Source organism: Hyperolius riggenbachi, chromosome 1, assembly GCF_040937935.1.
Source record: "Hyperolius riggenbachi isolate aHypRig1 chromosome 1, aHypRig1.pri, whole genome shotgun sequence".
Taxonomy (NCBI): domain Eukaryota; kingdom Metazoa; phylum Chordata; class Amphibia; order Anura; family Hyperoliidae; genus Hyperolius; species Hyperolius riggenbachi.
Window position 1 is genome coordinate 141,319,625 of NC_090646.1, and position 20,242 is coordinate 141,339,866.

The 20,242-nt window shown below is 43.9% G+C and overlaps 1 protein-coding gene across 1 annotated transcript in view; it reads right to left on the bottom strand.

Moving 5' to 3' along the window:
- The window catches only part of ASAH1 (N-acylsphingosine amidohydrolase 1), an 80,238-nt gene that overhangs the window by 10,967 nt on the left and 49,029 nt on the right, over positions 1 to 20,242 (bottom strand). The window contains exons 9-12 of the mRNA XM_068278658.1: positions 17,990 to 18,044; positions 15,675 to 15,756; positions 12,084 to 12,215; positions 8,482 to 8,605 (exon numbers count right to left, since the gene is read on the bottom strand). Coding sequence (XP_068134759.1) covers positions 8,482 to 8,605; positions 12,084 to 12,215; positions 15,675 to 15,756; positions 17,990 to 18,044 — 393 coding nt within the window. The remainder of the gene's footprint in view (positions 1 to 8,481; positions 8,606 to 12,083; positions 12,216 to 15,674; positions 15,757 to 17,989; positions 18,045 to 20,242) is intronic.

Genomic DNA, 20,242 nt, shown 5'->3' on the forward strand with positions numbered 1-20,242 from the left:
CCCGTAAATTTAGAATACTTTTAAGACAACATAGGCTCCTAGACCTATGGCGAATTTCTAACCCCACCTCCATAGAATATACTTTCTTCTCCCCCCCTCATGCATCTCATTCCCGCTTGGATTATCTATTCGCCACAGCAACCACTATACCTCTACTGAAAAAAGCTGATATACAACCGATTGCTTGGTCAGACCACCAAGCGGTCAATGTTGAGATCGACTTATTTTCTCGTCCCCATAAGCCAAACTTCTGGAGATTAAATGAAACCCTACTACAAGATAAAAACCTCCTCGCCAAATTTTCTGAAGAATTGCAATCATACTTTAACATTAATGATGGATCTGTCTCGTCCCCTGGAACATTATGGGAAGCACATAAAGCCTTTATTAGGGGGTCATTTATCTCAGAAGCCACTAAACGCAAAAAAATGTCCTGCTCGAAACTCCTAACTCTACACTCGAAACTTAAACAAGCACAAGCTGCATATAGAGACGACTCCTCCCAACTACACTATTCAGCTATACAGGCCATTAAACATGAAATACAGACAATCCAATCTGTACAACTAGAAAAAAGCCTAAGATGGACTAGACAACTCTTCTTTGAACGAGGGAATAAGCCACACACCATTTTAGCACGTAAATTGAATCCAAAATCGTCCCAACCATCCTTATACTCTATAAAAGACCCCCAAGGAACCATTCATTATCACCCCCAAAAAATCGCTCAAATCTTTACAGACTACTACCGACAACTTTATAATCTCCCTCAGCCTTCCTGTCCCTCTACACATCTATCTAAGATTGATGAGTTCCTAAACCAACTATCCCTACCAAAGTTAACCGAAGAGAATATTAAACTCCTAAATTCCCCCATAACAAATGAAGAGATTTTGGAGGTAATTAAACTCCTCCCCTCTTCCAAAGCTCCTGGACCAGATGGTCTCCCATACTCCTACTATAAAAAATTTCGAAGTATCCTCTCCCCTTACTTGACCCAGCTTGCTAATACATTCATGGATAACCAATCAGCCCCTACTTCTTTTTTAACCTCCCTTATTACAATGATACCCAAAGAGGGGAAAGATCCACAACTCCCACAAAGTTACCGCCCTATTTCTCTCCTTAATGCAGATCTTAAAATTATCACCAAAGTAATGGCCAATCGCCTGAATCCTATATTAACTTCTCTGATCAACAATGACCAGGTAGGCTTCATAATCGGACGCCAAGCTGGCGATAACACCAGAAAGGCAATAAACCTTATAGAACTGATGAACAGATCCAACCAGCCTTCTCTGCTCCTAAGTTTAGACGCAGAAAAAGCCTTTGATAGGCTATCATGGCCATTTTTGTTCAGAGTCTTGGAACATCAAGGATTCAGGGGACCCTTCCTCAATATGGTACACTTCCTATACTCTTCCCCATCCACCTCAGTCAAACTTCCCTTCGCATCTCCGACCCATTTCCCAATTCTTAATGGCACACGCCAGGGATGTCCACTCTCCCCCCTCCTATTTGCTCTTAGTATTGAACCCCTGGCGTGTGCCATAAGACAAAACCGCGACATCACAGGAATTAAACAAAGATCCCAAGAATATAAGATCTCCCTATTCGCGGATGACATCCTACTAACTTTAACCCAACCGCACACTTCACTCCCTATATTACACTCAATATTGAAAGATTTTGAATCCATCTCAGGCTTTAAACTCAACCAAGAAAAAACAGAAGCCCTCCCTATCAAAATCCCACAGACGTTACTGAATAATCTACAACAATCTTTCCACTACAATTGGAGGAAACACAACATTAAATACCTAGGCATACTTCTAACCCACACCTACTCTACCCTATACAAAACAAACTTCCCATCCCTCATACAATCCATCCTACAAGACCTCCACAAATGGACAGCTTATAAAATCTCCTGGATAGGTAGAATTTATTCCCTTAAGATGAATATACTGCCCCGCCTACTATATCTATTTGAGACCCTACCGGTCCAAGTACCATCCTCACAACTCAAACTACTACAACGTGCTTTTCTAAAGTTTGTGTGGAACAACTCTCGTCCCAGAACTAATGCCTCGATCCTAATGACATCCCGGGAACAGGGAGGATTAGGGCTACCCAATTTAAAGCTATACTATCAAGCCACACATCTAAGACAAATACCTGAGTGGTCCAATCTAAATGTATACACCAAATGGGGCCTCATTGAAGCAATGAGTGTTTATCCCATTTCATTACCAGCTTTGATCTGGCCCCAGATCCCTCCTAAAATCTCATTGACCCAACTACTTCCCACTATGAAATTCACTCTACAAATATGGCGGTCAACTGTAAAAACAGCTCACCTTAGATCCCTCATATCCCCATTATATCCCATATTGGGAAACCCGGCCTTCATTCCGGGAATGTCAGAAGAATTCATGGGAAGATGGTACAGTCTTAAATACACTAATTTTATGGAATGGGTGGACTTATCTTCTGGAAAAATCTTGACTAAAGAAAAAATAGGAGAGAAAATACGACTAAATACTAAAACTATTATGGAATATAACCAAATTCACCATCTACTGAAGTCTATTTCTAAAGGAATTAACCCACCGTATACTTATACCCCCTTTGAACATCTATGCAAAATCAAAGGACACCAAAAGGGTCTTATCTCTTCGATTTATAAGTTACTTCTAGACAAATCTGGTACTATTAAACCTAACCATGCATACATGTCCAAGTGGGAACAAGCTCTGGGCCATACTATAAGCCTAGAAGAATGGCTCTCTATATGGGAAAATGCTAGACTTACATCCATGTGCACACATGTTAAGGAAAATATTTACAAGATACTATTCCGGTGGTATAAAACTCCTGAGGTATTGTCTAAAATATATCCTGAAGTCACTAATAAATGCTGGAGGGGATGTGATCAATTGGGCACTTTAGAACATATATTTTGGCATTGCCCTATAATACAACCTCTATGGACTGATATCCAAGCTTTAATATGGAAAGTAACAGGAACATCAATTCCCATGGACCCCATATATATGTTACTGGGTAAACCTGTTCCCAAAACAAGAAAGAACCTCATGAGATTGATCACACATATCTTAACCGCCACTAGACTGTCCCTAGCCTCATATTGGCGCAATACCTCTATCCCTAGAATGCCTGAAATTATTGCTAAAATTAATTGGACCAAGCTGATGGAATCTTTAACAGCTAGACTCCGGGATACAGAATCCAAACATGATAAAATATGGGATCCATGGGAAACCTTCTTTCTGAACTATGAACCTCCATGATACAATAACACTTTAGATACTATAGACCCAGCCTAACTAGGACCTTAGGCCAACTTTAAAACAATCCTACAATTGTAACAAACGTAATATGCACTCTGCTCTTCTTCTCTGGGACCCGATTTTTCAACCGTATAGAAAAAACTTATATCTAAGAGGACAAACCTAATAGCAATATATTCCCTGCCCTTTGTCCCTTACCTATCCCTCCCTTCCTCCCCACCCATATCCCCCCCCCCCCCTCACCCACTCCCTATCCCCCCTCCTAGTTTTCCTCCTGTTAAATGTTATGTTATGTTACAATATAAACAATAACATGGTTTATATGATGTCATTCAGTAATAATGCTAAAATTCTTTCTACAATGCACCTTAAATATGGAACCTAATCTTACGCTGCAAAAAAAATACTTGACTTGAGCCTTTAATGTGCTTACTTATGAATACAACTTGTTCTGAATGTATATACTATGCAACTTTATTCAAATAAAAATTTGTGTTGAACAAAAAAAAATAAAGCATTTAATGAACAGAACAATATTATTATTTATAAATATATTCCATGTCGCTGTACAAAGTAAGAAGTCAGCTTCTCAAAGTTTACGGGTAAAGCTTTTAAATTTGTTTAGTGAAATATGAGTGTAAGGCTGCTTTCACAGTGGGACGTTACAGGCGTACGTTAGAGCAGCCTGTAACTCACCCCAACGCACAGCAATGAAAAATCAATGGGCTGTTCACAGTGCCCACGTTGCGTTACATTGTAACGCAGCACGTCTACATAACGTACTGCATGCAGTTCTTTACACGCGTTAGACTGTTTGCACATGCTCAGTAGTTTTTTTTTTTCATTTTATGGGTGGAGAGGAGGCGGGGAGAGGCCGCTACGTAGTCAGGCACATGGCTACTTATTATTCACTGCACTTGCAGTGTTTACATCCTGGAGCGGCCGCGGATTGGCTGGCGGGACCACTTGATGCGGAGAGCTCCACTCACGTGGTCTCCGCAGTGCCTCCAACAGAGCAGGCACAAAGAGCTGCTTGTAACGCGGCTCTTGGTAGCGTCCTGCTCCAACAACACCAGGCGTTGCGTTAGGGGCACGTTATGTGCCCTATAACGTCCCCTAAACGCAACGTCCTGGTGTGTAAGTAGCCTAAAAGTCCCAAGCTGCTCCTGTCCTGTTACAGGGTACCCTGCTAAGTTATGCAAAAATGTTTGTATGGGGCCTTTAAAAGGGACTGAGGAGTGCCCGAATTTAAAAGAATACACTTACCTGGGGCTTCTTCCAGCTCACCGTAGGCGGCGAGGTCCCGTGGCGTCCTCCTGGCTCGTCTCCTTCAGCCTCCGCCAGGCCCAGTTATCTGCGTCACTGGCGTGATGACGCATTGCGTCATTAACCAGGAAAACCCGGCCGACACCAGGCCCGGGTGTTGCGGGGTGACGCCGATGACGGGGGGCCGGCGGAGGGTGAAGGAGACGAGCCAGGAGGAGGCCGCGGGACCTCGCCGCCTACGGTGAGCTGGAAGAAGCCCCAGGCAAGTGTATTCTTTTAAATTCAGGGAGTCCCTTTAAGGAAACAGGGAATTTAAGGAACATGAGATCTACTTACCCGGCTATATTAAGGCTGTGTGTCCCTTGCTGTGGCTATGCTATAGGCCGGTGCCCCCTTCTCTGCGCAGGCACGAGTGCGTGGCTGTGCCACTCCCGTTTGCAATGACGTGGCTGGGAGGTTTGTTCCTAGCTACGTCAGTGCTATTGCAAGTGGCGCGGTCATGAATGCGCAGAGGAGGGGACCCTGGGGTGATACATATAAAAATGGTGCCGACAAATTTGGACGCAACATGAAGCCGATAATCGGCTTACTGAGCTCCTGAACAAGTCCCGGCAGTGTTAATTACCATACCGCCATGGATTGTGGGGAAAGATGTAATTTAACTGCCAGCTATTTCTATTGGACGGATTACACTGTTTTTAAGCAATTTGGGCTTTCGCCGTCTTTCACAGGTGCCCAAATTAGCTTCTGAGCGCTGCTATAGCCGTAATTCACATTACGGTCTATGTTGCGCCCAAATATGTCGGCGCCAAATTGTTCTGCCTCGACCCCGGGGAACTGGCCTGGAGCAGAGCTGTGGTGAGGGACACATAGCCTTCCAGGGGCTGGAGGAAGCCCCAGGTAAGTAGAGCTCATGTTCCTTAAATTCCCCGATGTTTCCTTTAAAGGGAACCTAAACAGAGAGGCATATGGATGTTTCCTTTTAAACAATACCAGTTGCCTGGCAGTCCTGCTGATCTTTTTGCTGCAGTAGTGGCCGAATCACACTCCTGAAACAAGCATGCAGCTAATCCAGTCTGACTTCAGAGTACCTGATCTGCATGCTTGTTCAGGGGCTGTGGCTAAAAGTATTAGAGACACAGGATCAGCAGGAAAGTCAGGAAACTGGCATTATTTTAAAAGGAAAAATTCATATCCTTCTCAGTTTAGGTTCCCTTTAAGTAACTCTGTAAAATGAACAAGCTATAGGTATGCTATAATGTAGGTGCTCTGGATGTATGCCTGGCCGATCAAGAACACAAATTATTTATACATTCATTCACGGTCCTGAAATGATGCATTATGGGAGTTAGCTATTGCTCAAGTGGAGCCAAATACCCACAAATACAGTACCTTCCATTTGGATTGGCTCTGTTCCTGGGAAAGTCTTTCATCTAAGGCCCTGTTCACACTAGAACGTTTTGCTGCGATTTTGGCAAAACGCTCAAACACTAGCGCTTTTTAAAAGGACTAGTGTAATGAAACCCTATGGGCCCATTCTTACTTGGGTGATTTACGCTAATTGCCGCAAATCGCCCAAAACCGGCCAAAACCGCGAAACGCAAACGCGTTGCCTGCACCATTTTCAGGCAATTTCCCGGCGATCGCGTTTCAGTGCTATAGAAGCGCTAAACGCAGTTTTCAGTGATTTTTCCACGTGAAATCGCTGGAAAAAAAAAATCACACCTGCAAAACGCCGGCAAAAATCGCCAGCATTTTGCGTTTCTAAGTGTGAATGAGGCCTTACCCTCTTCCTGCATTATCCAAGTAAGCAGCAGTATAGCTAAGGAGCTATGAGCCCCAGTGTGAGTTTACATTATACCAAAATCTGCCAAGAACAGCGGCAGAATCAGAGAGGTGTAAGCAGGTGAGAGGGACAGCTTGTTAAGGATTACCACTATTCAAAGCACATATAGAAGTGATCATTACCAGTCTAGCACCAATGAAGACCTATTACAGTGATTGAAAGAAGGTCCCTTTGGTCCAAGGGCCCCCGATGCACAACCTCTGCACTTCCTATTGCTACGCTATAGTAAGCAAGGTTGCTGCAGTCGTGCTGCTGCACTTGTGGTATCAAAAACTGTGTTCTAACTTTTACCTTTAATTTGCACTAAAAATAAATAATGGTTGTATGATGAGCCTTTGGAAGTCACTCTCTGACACCCATCCGTAATCACATTCCTCAAGTATTATTTATGACTATTTATGCTTGTACTACATTCTCACATGAAGTGATTGAGCCGCCCAATATATTCATGTGTTGCAATCCAGTATTGAGGTCTTCATCTAAATATAGAATTGGCTACCAGTATTCAATTCCTTAATCATTTTTGTTAAAACATAATCTATACAATAATAATTCTAACATTTGCATAGTGTTTTTCTCTTGTCAGACTCAAAGCGCTTGAGAGCTGCAGTCACTAAGGGAACGCTCAGTAGACCACCCTGCAGTGTTGGGGAATACTGCACAAGTACTCCTTTCTGAACAGGAACTGGCTTAGGGCTTGTGCGATTTTACTGCGATCGCGATTTTAATGCAAGTCAATGGGAACATTTAACCATTTTCGCCTTTTGGACGTGACTTTCACGTCCAAAAGGCTGCTGCTCTGCATGTTTGCGCGATCGTGGGCACGCTCTCGTGCCGCCCCCCGGTACCCCGGAGATCAATGAATGGGAACATTGTTCCCATTCATTGATCTAAGTTCTAACTCAGGATGATACAGTTTATTGGCTAACTAAAAAGAATAAGAATAAGAGAGCTTTCGGCCTTGCAGCCTTCGTCGGGCTTAAATCCTATTTGCTTGCAGGCTGATGGTACAGACAGCTTTATACATGCAACATCAAAAGGGGATACATAGATTTTTTTCAAGCATAAATACATGTCATTAAGATGCCTTAAAGGATACCCGAAGTGACATGTGACATGATGAGATAGACATGTGTATGTACAGTGCCAAGCACACAAACAACTATGCTGTGTTCCTTTTTTTCTTTCTCTGTCTGAAAGAGTTAAATATCAGGTATGTAAGTGGCTGACTCAGTATTGACTCAGACAGGAAGTGACTACAGTGTGACCCTCACTGATAAGAAATTCCCCTTTTTAACGCTTTCTTGCTCTCAGAAGCCATTTTCTGCTAGGAAAGTATTTAATAGTTGGAGCGTCTGTGAGCAACTCTGCTTACAGCATAGGAGGAGGTGAGCTGACGACAGCCGGGTGCTCATCAAAACTAGCCTGGTGGAGCACCCAGCTAAAAGAGCCTTGGGAGAACACTGGGAACCTGAGACGCGGTGCCCTTTCAATAACAAAGTGCCCGCTTCCCCGTTCATCCCAACTAAACTCCCCCTCTGCTCTCTCTCCAAATCGCGGCTCCCAGCACAACTCCATCTAGCACGTCACGCTAGCTTTATAGTGGAGCGCACACGCTGGGAAGGGAGGAGGCGGGGGAATGTCCGTTCTTCTGTCGTCATGATGCGACGGCAGAAGGGAAGATTATAGGACATACTGCGCATGCGCAGCATGTCCGGGTCAAGAGTCAGAGTAGGCCGGTACCGGCAGCTGTGGGAACCGAGCGGGGGCCGACGGCAGGGAGCGAGGGAAGCATGTCCTTTTTTCCCCCCCTACACATTGCAGCATTTATTTTACAACAGCCTGGGCTGTGGTGTCCATTAACTAACCAGCCATCCAATAAGACCTTGAATAGAAAAATGGAATTTGATTGGTAGCTGTGAATAAATAAAAGCTCAGATCCACAGAAATCACATTATGGATAAACATTTAAATTTCCCCTTGTGTGGATTGAAAGGCGCAGGATATCTAAGAGGTGACAAGAATTAGCAGTGGCAGCATGCAGCTGTTATTTACCTTCTGGCCTGTTTTCTTCAAGCACTCCATGGCTGGAGCCCTCCGGTCATCGTAGAATGGTGGAGACGTCCAGTGGTCATAGTTGGTTTCCAGGACATACCATTCCCCCTTCCGAGTATCCAGCCTGTAGTACAGCAAGAGTTAGGAGCTTTGTGTGGACTCCCCACAGGCCATCCGACTGCAGTTTTATATTTGCAAGCATAACAAGTTACATTGATATTCACAGCTTTCGTTTTGTAGCATTTCTAAAGCCCCAGTTCACACTCCTGGATGTTTTGTTGTATAAAAATTGTGTGAGTAATGTCTTACATTCACCTTAACTTATTTGATGTAACCATTCCAGCAAAATTTCCTTTGGAAAGTCAGTCACCGGAGGTGGGTGCTGCTTAAAGCCATCACCTGACCTTGCCCACTTCTACCTCACTACTGTAGAATACAGGGAGGAAATGATCAGGATTAGCTCTGTGCTCAGGAAAAAGGTGCATTGGTATCCAGCTACTCCCCACTGCCTCATGTTTGTTATGAATGGACAGCACAAAAAGTTTGGACTTGCATTTCTTTCAGGCATGCAGCATCTGACACTGGCACAGGCAGACAGTTATCCAAATCTAGCCAGACAATACAAAATAATGATGCAAAAATGGTTTACAATTAATGTACAAAGCTTAATGCATAGCAAATAGCATGTTACACATAATATGCTTTAACCACTTTACCCCCGCGCGTACGGATTTCTCCGCCCCTTTTTCCATCCTTTCACCCCCAGGGACGGAGAAATCCGTACTTTGCGCACTCCCGCCGCTGTCCGCGCTCCCGCTCGTAAACACGCCGCCCGCCGCTAGTAAACACGCCGCCGCCCGCTCGCCCAGAGATCAACGAACGGGAAAATCCATTCCCGTTCGTTGATCTAAGCCCCGCAATGATCTGCTGCCGCTCGGCTGAGCAGCGCGATCATTGTGAAAACATAACAAAGTCCCAGCCTCTTTCTACTTCCTGCAAGCGTCCGGAAGGTCGCATGAAACAAATTGGTAATGTATAATAGTAAAACTACACCCTAACCATTTTTTACACACAAATAAACTTGTTTTACACAAAAAATTAACTCCTTACCTCCCACACTCCCCAATTTTTTTTTTTTGTAATTAAAAAATAAATAAAAAAAATTACAATTTAAAAAAATACATAAATAGTTACCTTAGGGACTGAACTTTTTAAATATTTATGTCAAGAGGGTATAACACTGTTACTTTATAAACTATGGGCTTGTAATTAGGGATGGACGCAAAACTGAAAAAAATGCACCTTTATTTCCAACTAAAATATTGGCGGCAAACATTGTGATAGGGACATAATTTAAACGGTTTTATAACCGGGATAAATAGGCATATACATTTCATGGGTTTTAATTACAGTAGCATGCATTATTTAAAAACTATAAAGGCCGAAAACTGAAAAATGATAAATTTTTTCCCACATTTTTTCCTATTTTCCCATTAAAACACATTTAGAATAAAATTATTCTTGGCATAATGTCCCACCTAAAGAAAGCCTAATTGGTGGCAAAAAAAACAAGATATAGTTCATTTCATTGCGATAAGTAATGATAAAATTATAGACGAATGAATGGAAGGAGCGCTGAAAGGTGAAAATTGCTCTGGTGGTCAGGGGGTAAAACCCCTCAGTTGGAAAGTGGTTAATGAGAACCCAAGGTGGGTTTGCCAAATCATATTAGAACACAGAGGCATGTTCTGTATACAATGACCTGCCTCTGTGTCCTTCCATTGTGCCTCCAGCCCCCCCCCCCCCCTCCACAATAGAGGGACACAGAGGCAGGTCATTGTATACAGAACATGCATCTGTGTCCTAATATGATTTGACAAACCCATCTCAGGTTCTCTTTAAATGCATGTGCCTGAACTAGGGCTTTAAATTGTATTTTTTTTTTTTTTTAAGAATTTCAAAATTAAATGAGGAACATCTCAAATTAATCCAATTTTTCTTTAGTCTAATAATTTCATTCTGATCTATGATTTTTTTTTTTTAAAAGGAAAACTAAAAAAAAAAAAAACAACCAGAGTTATCCAATCCTACAGCTGGGAATTAAAAAAAAAAAAGCAAACAAACTGCAGCACTCAAGTCCCTCCCCAGTTGCCTGGCCTTGGTATAGGTACAGCAGCCACACAATGGGTTTTAGAGGGGGGGGGGGGGTGAAAAGCCATAGTAGTTGCAGTGTGGCATGGGACTGGATAGGGCATGGCTGGGTTTTTACACCAAAGGGCCTCTGAAGAGCTTTGTCCTGGCACAGCTTGTGCTGTTGAGGTGGCAAAGCTCCATAATACCCACTCTTGCCACCAGTTTACTGTCATGTTGTCCCCTACAGCGGATCAGCGAATTATAGCGCTAATAGATTTGGGCGCGGCTATATTTTTAATGTTTGGGCGCCGTTGCGAAATATTGAAAATTTTACGTAATACAAAGTATGATTGATAGAGGTTTGTGAAACTAAATCTAGACTTTCATTGTCTGATATTGTGTATCTTTATTACGATATTTGACGATTATATCGATATATGTGGATTATATCAATATACAGTATGTGGCATTACGATAAATAAAGATGTGTAATGATGTAATCTCGACACTAGGTCATTATATGTAATGATTTATTTACGATAATATGTGTTCTTACAATATTATCCTTTCTATGTGTAAAAGGGAGTTTATGCAGGGGAAGTGGTTAGGGCTAGGCACCACGAGAGGGGTGGTTAGGGTTAGGCACCACCAGGGGGGTGGTTAGGGTTAAGCACCACCAGGGGTGTGTTAGGGTTAGGCACCACCAGGGGGGTGGTTAGGGTTAAGCACCACCAGGGGTGTGTTAGGAGTCAGGGATGGGTGCAGGGAGGGTTCTGTGTGAAAGTAGGGTTAGGTATAGTTAGGGTTAGGCACCACCAGGGGGGTGATGGTTAGGGTTAGGCACCACCAGGGGGGTTGTTAGGGTTAGGCACCACCAAGGGAGGGTTTTGTGTGAGAGAAGGGTTGGGTTAAGCTGTATTGTTGAATTACATTACAATATTTAACGTTAATATATTTTCATTATCAACTCCAATCTGTTTTAAAACTCTATACTTTGTTAATCAATTTCGTTAACTTACTGGTAATCGGAATAAATGATTTTACATTACAAATACCGTTATTTATCGATAATTCTAAATTACTGCTATTTTTATTTTTTGCCAGTAAATCGCGCCCCAAATTTGACCACGACTTTTTTTTTAAATGTAAGCCCCCTACAGGCTGCTTCTATGGAGAGGGGAGGAAGAGTGGGCTTTTAATTACAATAAACTTAGCAGGGCTGTTTGTACATTATGGATCCAGTGAGCCTTCTAACACTACCTCTACCCTTCCAATGCCTTATACCTTCCTCATATCTCAGTAGTTCCTACCCAGCACTTGGTGGACTTTTTGGTTTTGTGTTGGACTTTTATACACAGTCCAGAGTAATTGACAGAGGGCTGGACATGCTCACTGGATGTTCTCAGCACCGTAGAAACATGGACAGTGATGGATGGATTGGTGCATATAGCTAGGACAGGAGTACTTACTCCCAGAAATTGAGAGAAGACCTCCTGGCACGTGTGATGACACAGGCCTCCCCAGACTTGTTACCTCCCAGTATAAAATACGCTGGCGCCAGCATTTCCGTTTTTGACAGAAGAGATTTTGCTTCCTCATAACTGCAAAAATAAAGAAAAGGAATAAAATCATCTTACTGAAATATTACCATAAATATAACCATAAATTCAAGAGCGTTCTTGTAATGGTGATTACAATAAGACACAATAACAAACATCTGACTAGTATAGAAGAAGACTAAGGTTACTTACACACTAAGACGTTGCATTTTAGGGGACGTTATGGTCGCATAACGTGCCCCTAATGCAACGCATGGTGGTGCGGGAGAGGACGTTAGAGTGAGCCGTGTTAGGCGGCTCTATCCGCATAAGGTCTCCCAGAGTGGCGCTGATTGGACGGCGGGACCACGTGATGCGGAGCGAGACACTTGTGGTCCCGCCGGCCAATCAGCGGCCGCCAGTGCAGTGCATATTAAGTAGCCATGTGCGTAGCTACTGTAGCGGCATCTCCCCGCCTCCTCTCCGCCCCCCACTGAGCATGTGCAAACAGTCCAACGCAGCTAAAGCCGCGTAGAGCGCACAGCATGCTGCACTTTCACTACAACGTGCAGCGTTACATGTAACGCAACGTGGGCACTGTGAACAGCCCACTTGTGTAACATTGCTGTGCGTTGGGGGAGCGTTACAAGTTGCACTAACGTGCACCTGTAACGTCCCACTGTAAAAGCAGCCTAAAGACTAATCTAATGCACTCATCCAAATTATCACAATTAATGGAGATGGAAAATAACATTATCACTCCATTAGGAATAAAAGGAGTAGCCTACAATAAGAGGTAAGGCTAGTCAATAAAAAGGTGAGGTTCAGGAATGGTTGTTCTGATGAACGTTCACAATGGATCAGAACTTACTGATTCAACATTTCCTGAAATAAAAATAATGTTCCATTCTGTCAATTGCACACTGTAAAAATATTTTACCAAATATTACATTTAAAGAGATACTGAAGTGAAAAATAAATAAATTATGATATGATTTGTATGTGTAGTATAGCTAAGAAATAAAACATTAGGAGCAGAGACACAAGTCTAAATTGTTTCCAGTACAGGAAGAGTTAAGAAACTCCAGTTATCTATGCAAAAGAGCAATTGAGCTCCATGACTTTCAAAGTTGCAGAAAGCTCTGTTTTCTGAAGATTATTATCTCAAGTGTCTAGCACCATATTGTTTTTTTCCCTGCAGGGAACAGTTCAAAAGTTCACTAGCCTGCTCTGTAAAATCATTTAAAATGGAGTAGTGTGTAAACTGCAAATATTAGAGAATGATGCAAGGTTATAAAAAAAACTATATAACCGAAAATAAAAATATGAGAATATTTTCTTTGCTACGAATGTTCTAGTAATTATCCGTACTACACAACCAATTCATTATATCATATTTTTTGTTTCGCTTCAGTGTCTCTTTAAATACATACCTCATGTTTGTTCCATATATCTAAAGGACATAAACGTAAAGCATTCTGAGCACCTGGGTGCTCCTAAGCTCAGAAATCTCCTCAAACAAACCTTCCCCTAACAAAGTTTTTTTTTTTTTTTAATTATATAAGCTTTTGGGGTGCAGCAGACATTACGTATGGGGGCCTCCTCCAAAGCTCCCTCCCACCCACGTGGAAGCCTCCATCTTCTACCTCCTGTGCCGCAGAACCGCATTAGGTTCCTGCAGTTTTACCCTATGTTTCTGGCCATGCTATGCATGATGGCCAATGACATAGGATGCATGCCTGGAGATGTAGTTCTCCCAGCCAGGTGTAAACTGTAGGAATATGGGGGGGGGGGGGGGGGGGGTAAGAAATGGAGGCATCCATATAAATGGGGGGCTGGTGAGCAAGGCAAGCAAGTACTATTTTTGCACCCCCAAAAGCCCACACAATTAAAACTCCCATGGGGAGGTTCTTTTAAGGCTAATTTCACACATGTGTGGTGCAAGTTTCCTGCGGCATGAGAGGCCATCGCAGAACAATTGCACCACACAATTTTGGATTTTATACAGTGTGGGGCAGACTGCGTTGACAAGAGAATTTGCCTAGCTCTGCCCCCCGCTCAGTGACTTGCTGCCTGCTGGACAGGAAGTATGCCCCTGTATTTTTTAAGATCTGCATATGCGTGTCGCAATGGGGTGCCATTGACTCTTATGCAATAATTCGTCAAGCAGTAACGCTCGGCAATGCACTGCATCAATCAAAGCACTTCCATTGCATCGCACTGTGGGCTCTGTGGCCAGTCTCATGGAGACTAATGGCCACTGCAACAAGCTGCGGTGGCTAAGAGTACTGCGATGTGCTGCGCCATGTTTGAAAAGAGCCTCAGAAGCTTTCAAAATGTTGTGCCAAGTTCAATTATCTGTTGCTACTGCACCTCCCCTTGCCCCCCCACCCCTTTAAGTAATTTACACACATGGTCCTTTCAACACAATTATCTGCAGTTGGTCTATTGCTGCTCAATCTCCTCAGTAAGCTCCATTTATGCATGGGTGTGGCGTGTAAAGTTTTCAAATACTTTCTAAAAGGAATGTCATCAACCCCACATCCTTCTTTGCAATTACACCCTTATGAGAGGATGTTGTTTTCTCCTGGCAAAAGCAACCTTGACCCTGCTACAATAACCATGATTATTATTTAGTATTTATATAGCGCCAACATCTTCCGCAGCGCTGTACAAAGTATACTGCCTTGTCACTTAAAGCGGACCCAAACCAAACATTTTTTTAATTAAAAATATTTAGTTGCACCACTCTGACACATACAAAGATAAATAAACACTCCTTCAAACCTATGAGCATTTCAGTGCATGCTTTTCACCCTTCTCTTTTCATAACTAGGGTTATACTGGGGGCAGCCATTAGCAATTCCTCCATTGCCGGACACCATCTACTCCACCAGTTTGCCGGACAAATCCTGGCAATTTGAAAGGAAGGGAGGGGTTCCTCCAATAAATGTAAAATATTTTATATTTGTCATCATGCAGCTGAAAAAAGGCTGCTATTTATTATTATAATTTAGAAAATAGATTTTATTTCTGAAATCTTGTATTTTTAATTTGGGTCCACTTTAACTGTACCTAAGAGGGGCTCACAATTCAATCCCTATCCTAGTCATATGTCTATGTCTGTGTCTAGTAGTGTATGTATCTATCTAGAGCCAATTTAGAGAGCCAATCAACGTCTTTATGTTTTTAGGATGTGGGAGGAAACTGGAGTGCTTGGAGGAAACCCACACAGATATGGGGTGAACATACAAACTCTGTGCAGGTATTCCCATGCCTGGGATGCGAACCGGGTACGCAGCGCTGCAAGGCAAGAGTGCTAACCACTACGCCACCAGTCACGCTGCCCACTGATGAGGGATCCTTGATGGGAACGCCCATAAACTTTATTTATATTGGAAGCTATATGGACAAAGGAGACATGAATGTAAGTGTATCTGTTCAGTTATTCTTTAATATGACAGCATAAGGTGACCCATGCTAGCGTATTGTAAACCATAAACTGTACATGTAAATGCATACCTGGTTGCATTCTCCAGCACACTTCTGGTAAGAAAGCCCATCCATGTCACATCTCTTTCACCAAGAATCCACTCAATGATACCTATATATACACACACAAAGAGAATTGCTTAATACCAATATGGGGTTGAGCTATTGACTTAATCAATAAAGTGGATAAAGCACCGCATTGCCTGTAGTTTTTCTTCATTCTGGTCAGAGTACAGTAAAACCTTGGATTGAGAGTAACTTGGTTTAACTACCCAATGACCGCGTCACGCAAATACTGCGGCAGCCCCAAGACCGCCTAACACCAATTAGCGGCAAGTCTTGGGGCGGGGTTTTGCAGATCACGATCGTCGTTAGATAGTTAAACCAAGTTACTCTCAATCCAAGGCGATCATCGCGAGGAGACTGTTAGACGTCCATTTACACTGTACAACACTGATCTACGGAAGCGATGTACTGGGGACAGCCGTGTCACTCGGCTGTCCCTCTGGGAGACAGAGGAGCGTTCGGTTCTCATAGGCTGATAAAAAAAAAAAAAGGTGTATTTATGTAAAAACAAAAACATAGATAAATCTACAAAAAAAATTAAATAATCAGAGCCCACCAGCAGAAATCTCTCGTAATCACTTGTGTGTTGAGTTGTACAATCCTGCAGCGAGGCCTTAAAGCTGCAGTGGCCTAAATTGTAAAAAATAGCCTGGTCACTACGGGTGGTGTGTGTGCGTGCGTGCGTGTAAGCCTACGGTCCTCAAGAGGTTTGCAACACAAGCAAACATTTTTGTGAAATTTTGACTTGGTATACAAGCAAAAAAAATTTTTTTAGTTTAGATAGTTCTTCTCCCTCTGGCGCCGCAGGATTGTACTTAAGTACAAGACTGTAGAGACTGTGGATTTCCATGAAAACCTCAACAGCACTGAAACGGTCATTGGATAAGTCCCTTGTTACACACACACACACACACACACACACACACACACACACACACACACACACACACACACACACACACACACACACACACACACACACACACACACACACACACACACACACACACACACACACACACACACACACACACACACACACACACGGCGAGCCTACAGATGGCAATAATTTTGTTAGTTATAGTGTCTTGTTTACATTTTTATTTTTACTATTTTACAATAACTGTTTTTGGATTGTGATTCGTTCCGAATCACCTGGGTTTTCAATAACTCTTATGGGGAAATGTGCTTTGATATAAGAGTGCTTAGGATTCCAAGCATATTTCCAGAACAAATTACGCTTGCAATCCAAGGTTGCACTGTACTGTACTACATGTTGTAAAGTATCAAAGATGAATTATGCATGTGACAAACTATGCAATTATTCATTGTCATGACAGGAAATGTCCCATTGTTCGATAACTTTCAACATGTCCTTTCTGCAACCGATTGAGAAAGGCATCGGTTTTGTGCACAACCGATCTCAAACCTTTCTCAGTAGGAAGCAGAATAGACATGCTGGGAATTATCGCACGGGAAACTTTCCATAAATCTAATGGGGAAAAGTGCATGGTGTACTACCAGCCCTAATGTTTGGCTTTCTATAGTTGATGAAATTAACTTTCTTCCCGCTATTGAAGATAAAAAAAGATATTAACATATTAGCGCCACATGCGTTATCACAGCAACACGTGGGGTCATGCGCATTACCATAGCAATGTACACGTAACCCCATTAATGCATGTGGTGCTAGTAGCTTAATGGGCGGTGCTTTCATAGCGTTAGTACTGGTAATATTACTGTGCCCTGCCTGTGCACAGCAATCTAGCAGCTGTTTGGTGAATCAGGGCCTATGACTCTGGATTAAGTTATGTTAGATTTCTAAAATCTTAAAGGACTCCAGAGGTAAATGAATATAATATATTTTTACTCACCTGTGGTTTCTTCCAGCCCCATCAGCCCTTTCAGTCCCTTTCTACAGCCCCAGTTCTCTTCCGTGTCCCGCTGGCCGCCCGTAATGATCGCAATCTGCCGGCGGGGTCGGCTCTGTGCCTGCACACAACTACTGCGCAGGCAAAGTACATGCCAGATGACATGGACGCACAGGCACTCGTGCCCGCGTAGAAGCTGAAGGCCCGACCCCACAGGTGGGTGGCAATCAACACGGGTGGCCATCGGGACACGGAGGAGGATCAGGGCTGCGGTGAGGGACTGAAACGGCTGATAGGGACTGGAAGAGCCCCAAGTGAGTAAAAATAGATTATACTCGTTCACCTCGGAAGTTTTTTAAGCATATTAAGTTGTTATTATTAAGCAGGTTTATGTTGAAAACAGCTCACCTATGTATCCTCCATTTAAATTGAAGCGCTCATTCATAGTGAGAGTTAGGATACCCTAAAAAGAAAGAAAAACACTCATTTAATACAATAATCCTCCATATACATTTTCAGTTCTTAAAGAGAATCTGTAACGTCAAAACGTCCCCTGGGGGGTACTCACCTCAGGTGGGGGAAGCCTCAGGAACGCCGTCCTCTGTCCCTCAGGGGTCTCGCTGCAGCCCTCTGTACAGCGGTGCTGTCAATATTTACCTTCCCGGCTCCTTTTCAGGCGCTCTGACGGCTGTCGGCTCCGAAGTAGGCGGAAATACCCGATCGCCGTCGGGTCTGCTCTACTGCGCAGGCGCAAGTCTCCGGCGCCTGCGCAGTAGAGCGGACCCGACTGAGATTGGGTATTTCCGTCTACTTCGGAGACAAAAGCAGCCACAGCGCCCCCGCTGGAGCCTGCAAAGGTAAATATTGAATTGACAGTCGGGTCTGTCGCCGGCTGTTCGGAGGGCTGCAGCGAGACCCCCGTGGGACAGAGGACGGCGTGGGAAGCCTCATTAGGATCCCGAGGCTTCCCCCACCCGAGGTGAGTACCCCCACCCCACCCCCCAGGGGATATTTTTGATGTTACAGGGTCTCTTTAAAGAAAGAAAAAAAAAAAAGATTAAAAAAAACTCCCCTGGGCTGGGGGGTACTTACCTTGGGAGGGGGAAGCCTCAGGGTCCCAATGTGGCTTCTCCATCCTTGTAGCTGCAGGCAATCCAGCGCTGGCTCCCCCGAAGCCTCCCACAATCCTCCCCAACAAGGCTTGATATATTTACCTCTCCGCGATCCAGAGCATACGCAGTAGGGGCTCTTCCTTCAGGCTAGGCGGAAATAGCTAAGCCCGATCGTATCCGCTCTATTGCACAGGCTCAAAAGGACTCGTGTCTGTGCAGTACAGCGGATCAATCGGGTTCGGCTATTTCCGCCTTACCTGAACGAAAAGCCGCTAGTATGCCTGTGCTGGATTGCGGAGAGGTAAATATTTATATCACCGCACTTCGGGGGACCCGGGCAGGCTAACAGAGTAACACAGCAGGGGGGGGGGAGCCTCGCTAGGATCCAGAGGCTTCCCCCTCACAAGGTAAATATCCCCTAGAGGGGTATTTTTTTATTACAGGATTTCTTTAACCAATTTCGGACCGACGCAGTTTAAATCTACGTCGGGCGGGTGGCGCAGCGGTACTGACCGGACGTAAGCTCTACGTCCCATTCACCGCGCCTCTGTGACGGCAGAGCACTGTGAGCCGGGCAGGAGCCGTTTTCATTGGCTCCTGGCCCTGTCATTACTGTAAGCCGTTCCCATTGGCTTACATTGAGTGACAGGGTCAGTAGTCAATGAAAGCGGCTCCTGACCGGCGCACAGCGCTCTGCCGTCATAGTGACGGGAGAGAGAGCAGCCTGCGGCTGGGACAGAGCGGCGTGACTGGCGGGAGCTACGGATTTTTGTGGCGATTCATCGGTATGCAGCGTTTTAGTGTACCAGCAGCCTCTGGTCCTTAAGAGGGCAGAGGCTGCTGGTACCAAAGTGGTTAAATGAAACCTTATTGTTTATTACTATTTATCAGTTACCCTTTGTTAAGGAATCATCCCTTCCTTACACAAGAGGCCACTAAAATGTTTGTACATGCTCGAATCATGGCTCGTCTTCATTACTGTATTATCCTACCAAAAAACAGACTGGCACCTCGGCAGTCCCCACTGAAGTCTGCTGCTCATCTCATCCACCTCTCCTCGCACTCCTCTAATGCTGCCCTTCTCTGCCAATCCCTCCGTTGGCTAACAATCACCCAAAGGATCCAGTGCAAACTCCTAACACTATCATACAAAGCTCTACATAGGCTATCCCCTCCACACATTTCCTTATTAATCTCCCGATATCATCCGTCCCAAAACCTTTGCTCCTTCCAAGAGACCCTCTTGTTATCCAGCTTGGTCACCTCCTCTCACAGCTGTCACCTGTCCTTTGGAACTCTCTACCACAGCTGTCATTCTCCAAGCTTGTACCCTCAAGACACACCTTTTCAGACAAGCTTATACATTTGCTATAGCTAGAAATTTCTAGAATTTAAAACTCACTGCCTCATCTGCTACCTCCTTTCTCTACCTCGCCAGTGTCTCTACCCTATTACCCTCTAGACCAGTGGTCCTCAAACTAAGGCCCGCGGGCTGAATGTGGCCCGAGACTTTTTTTTACTGGTCCCACACACACAAAAATGTATTATT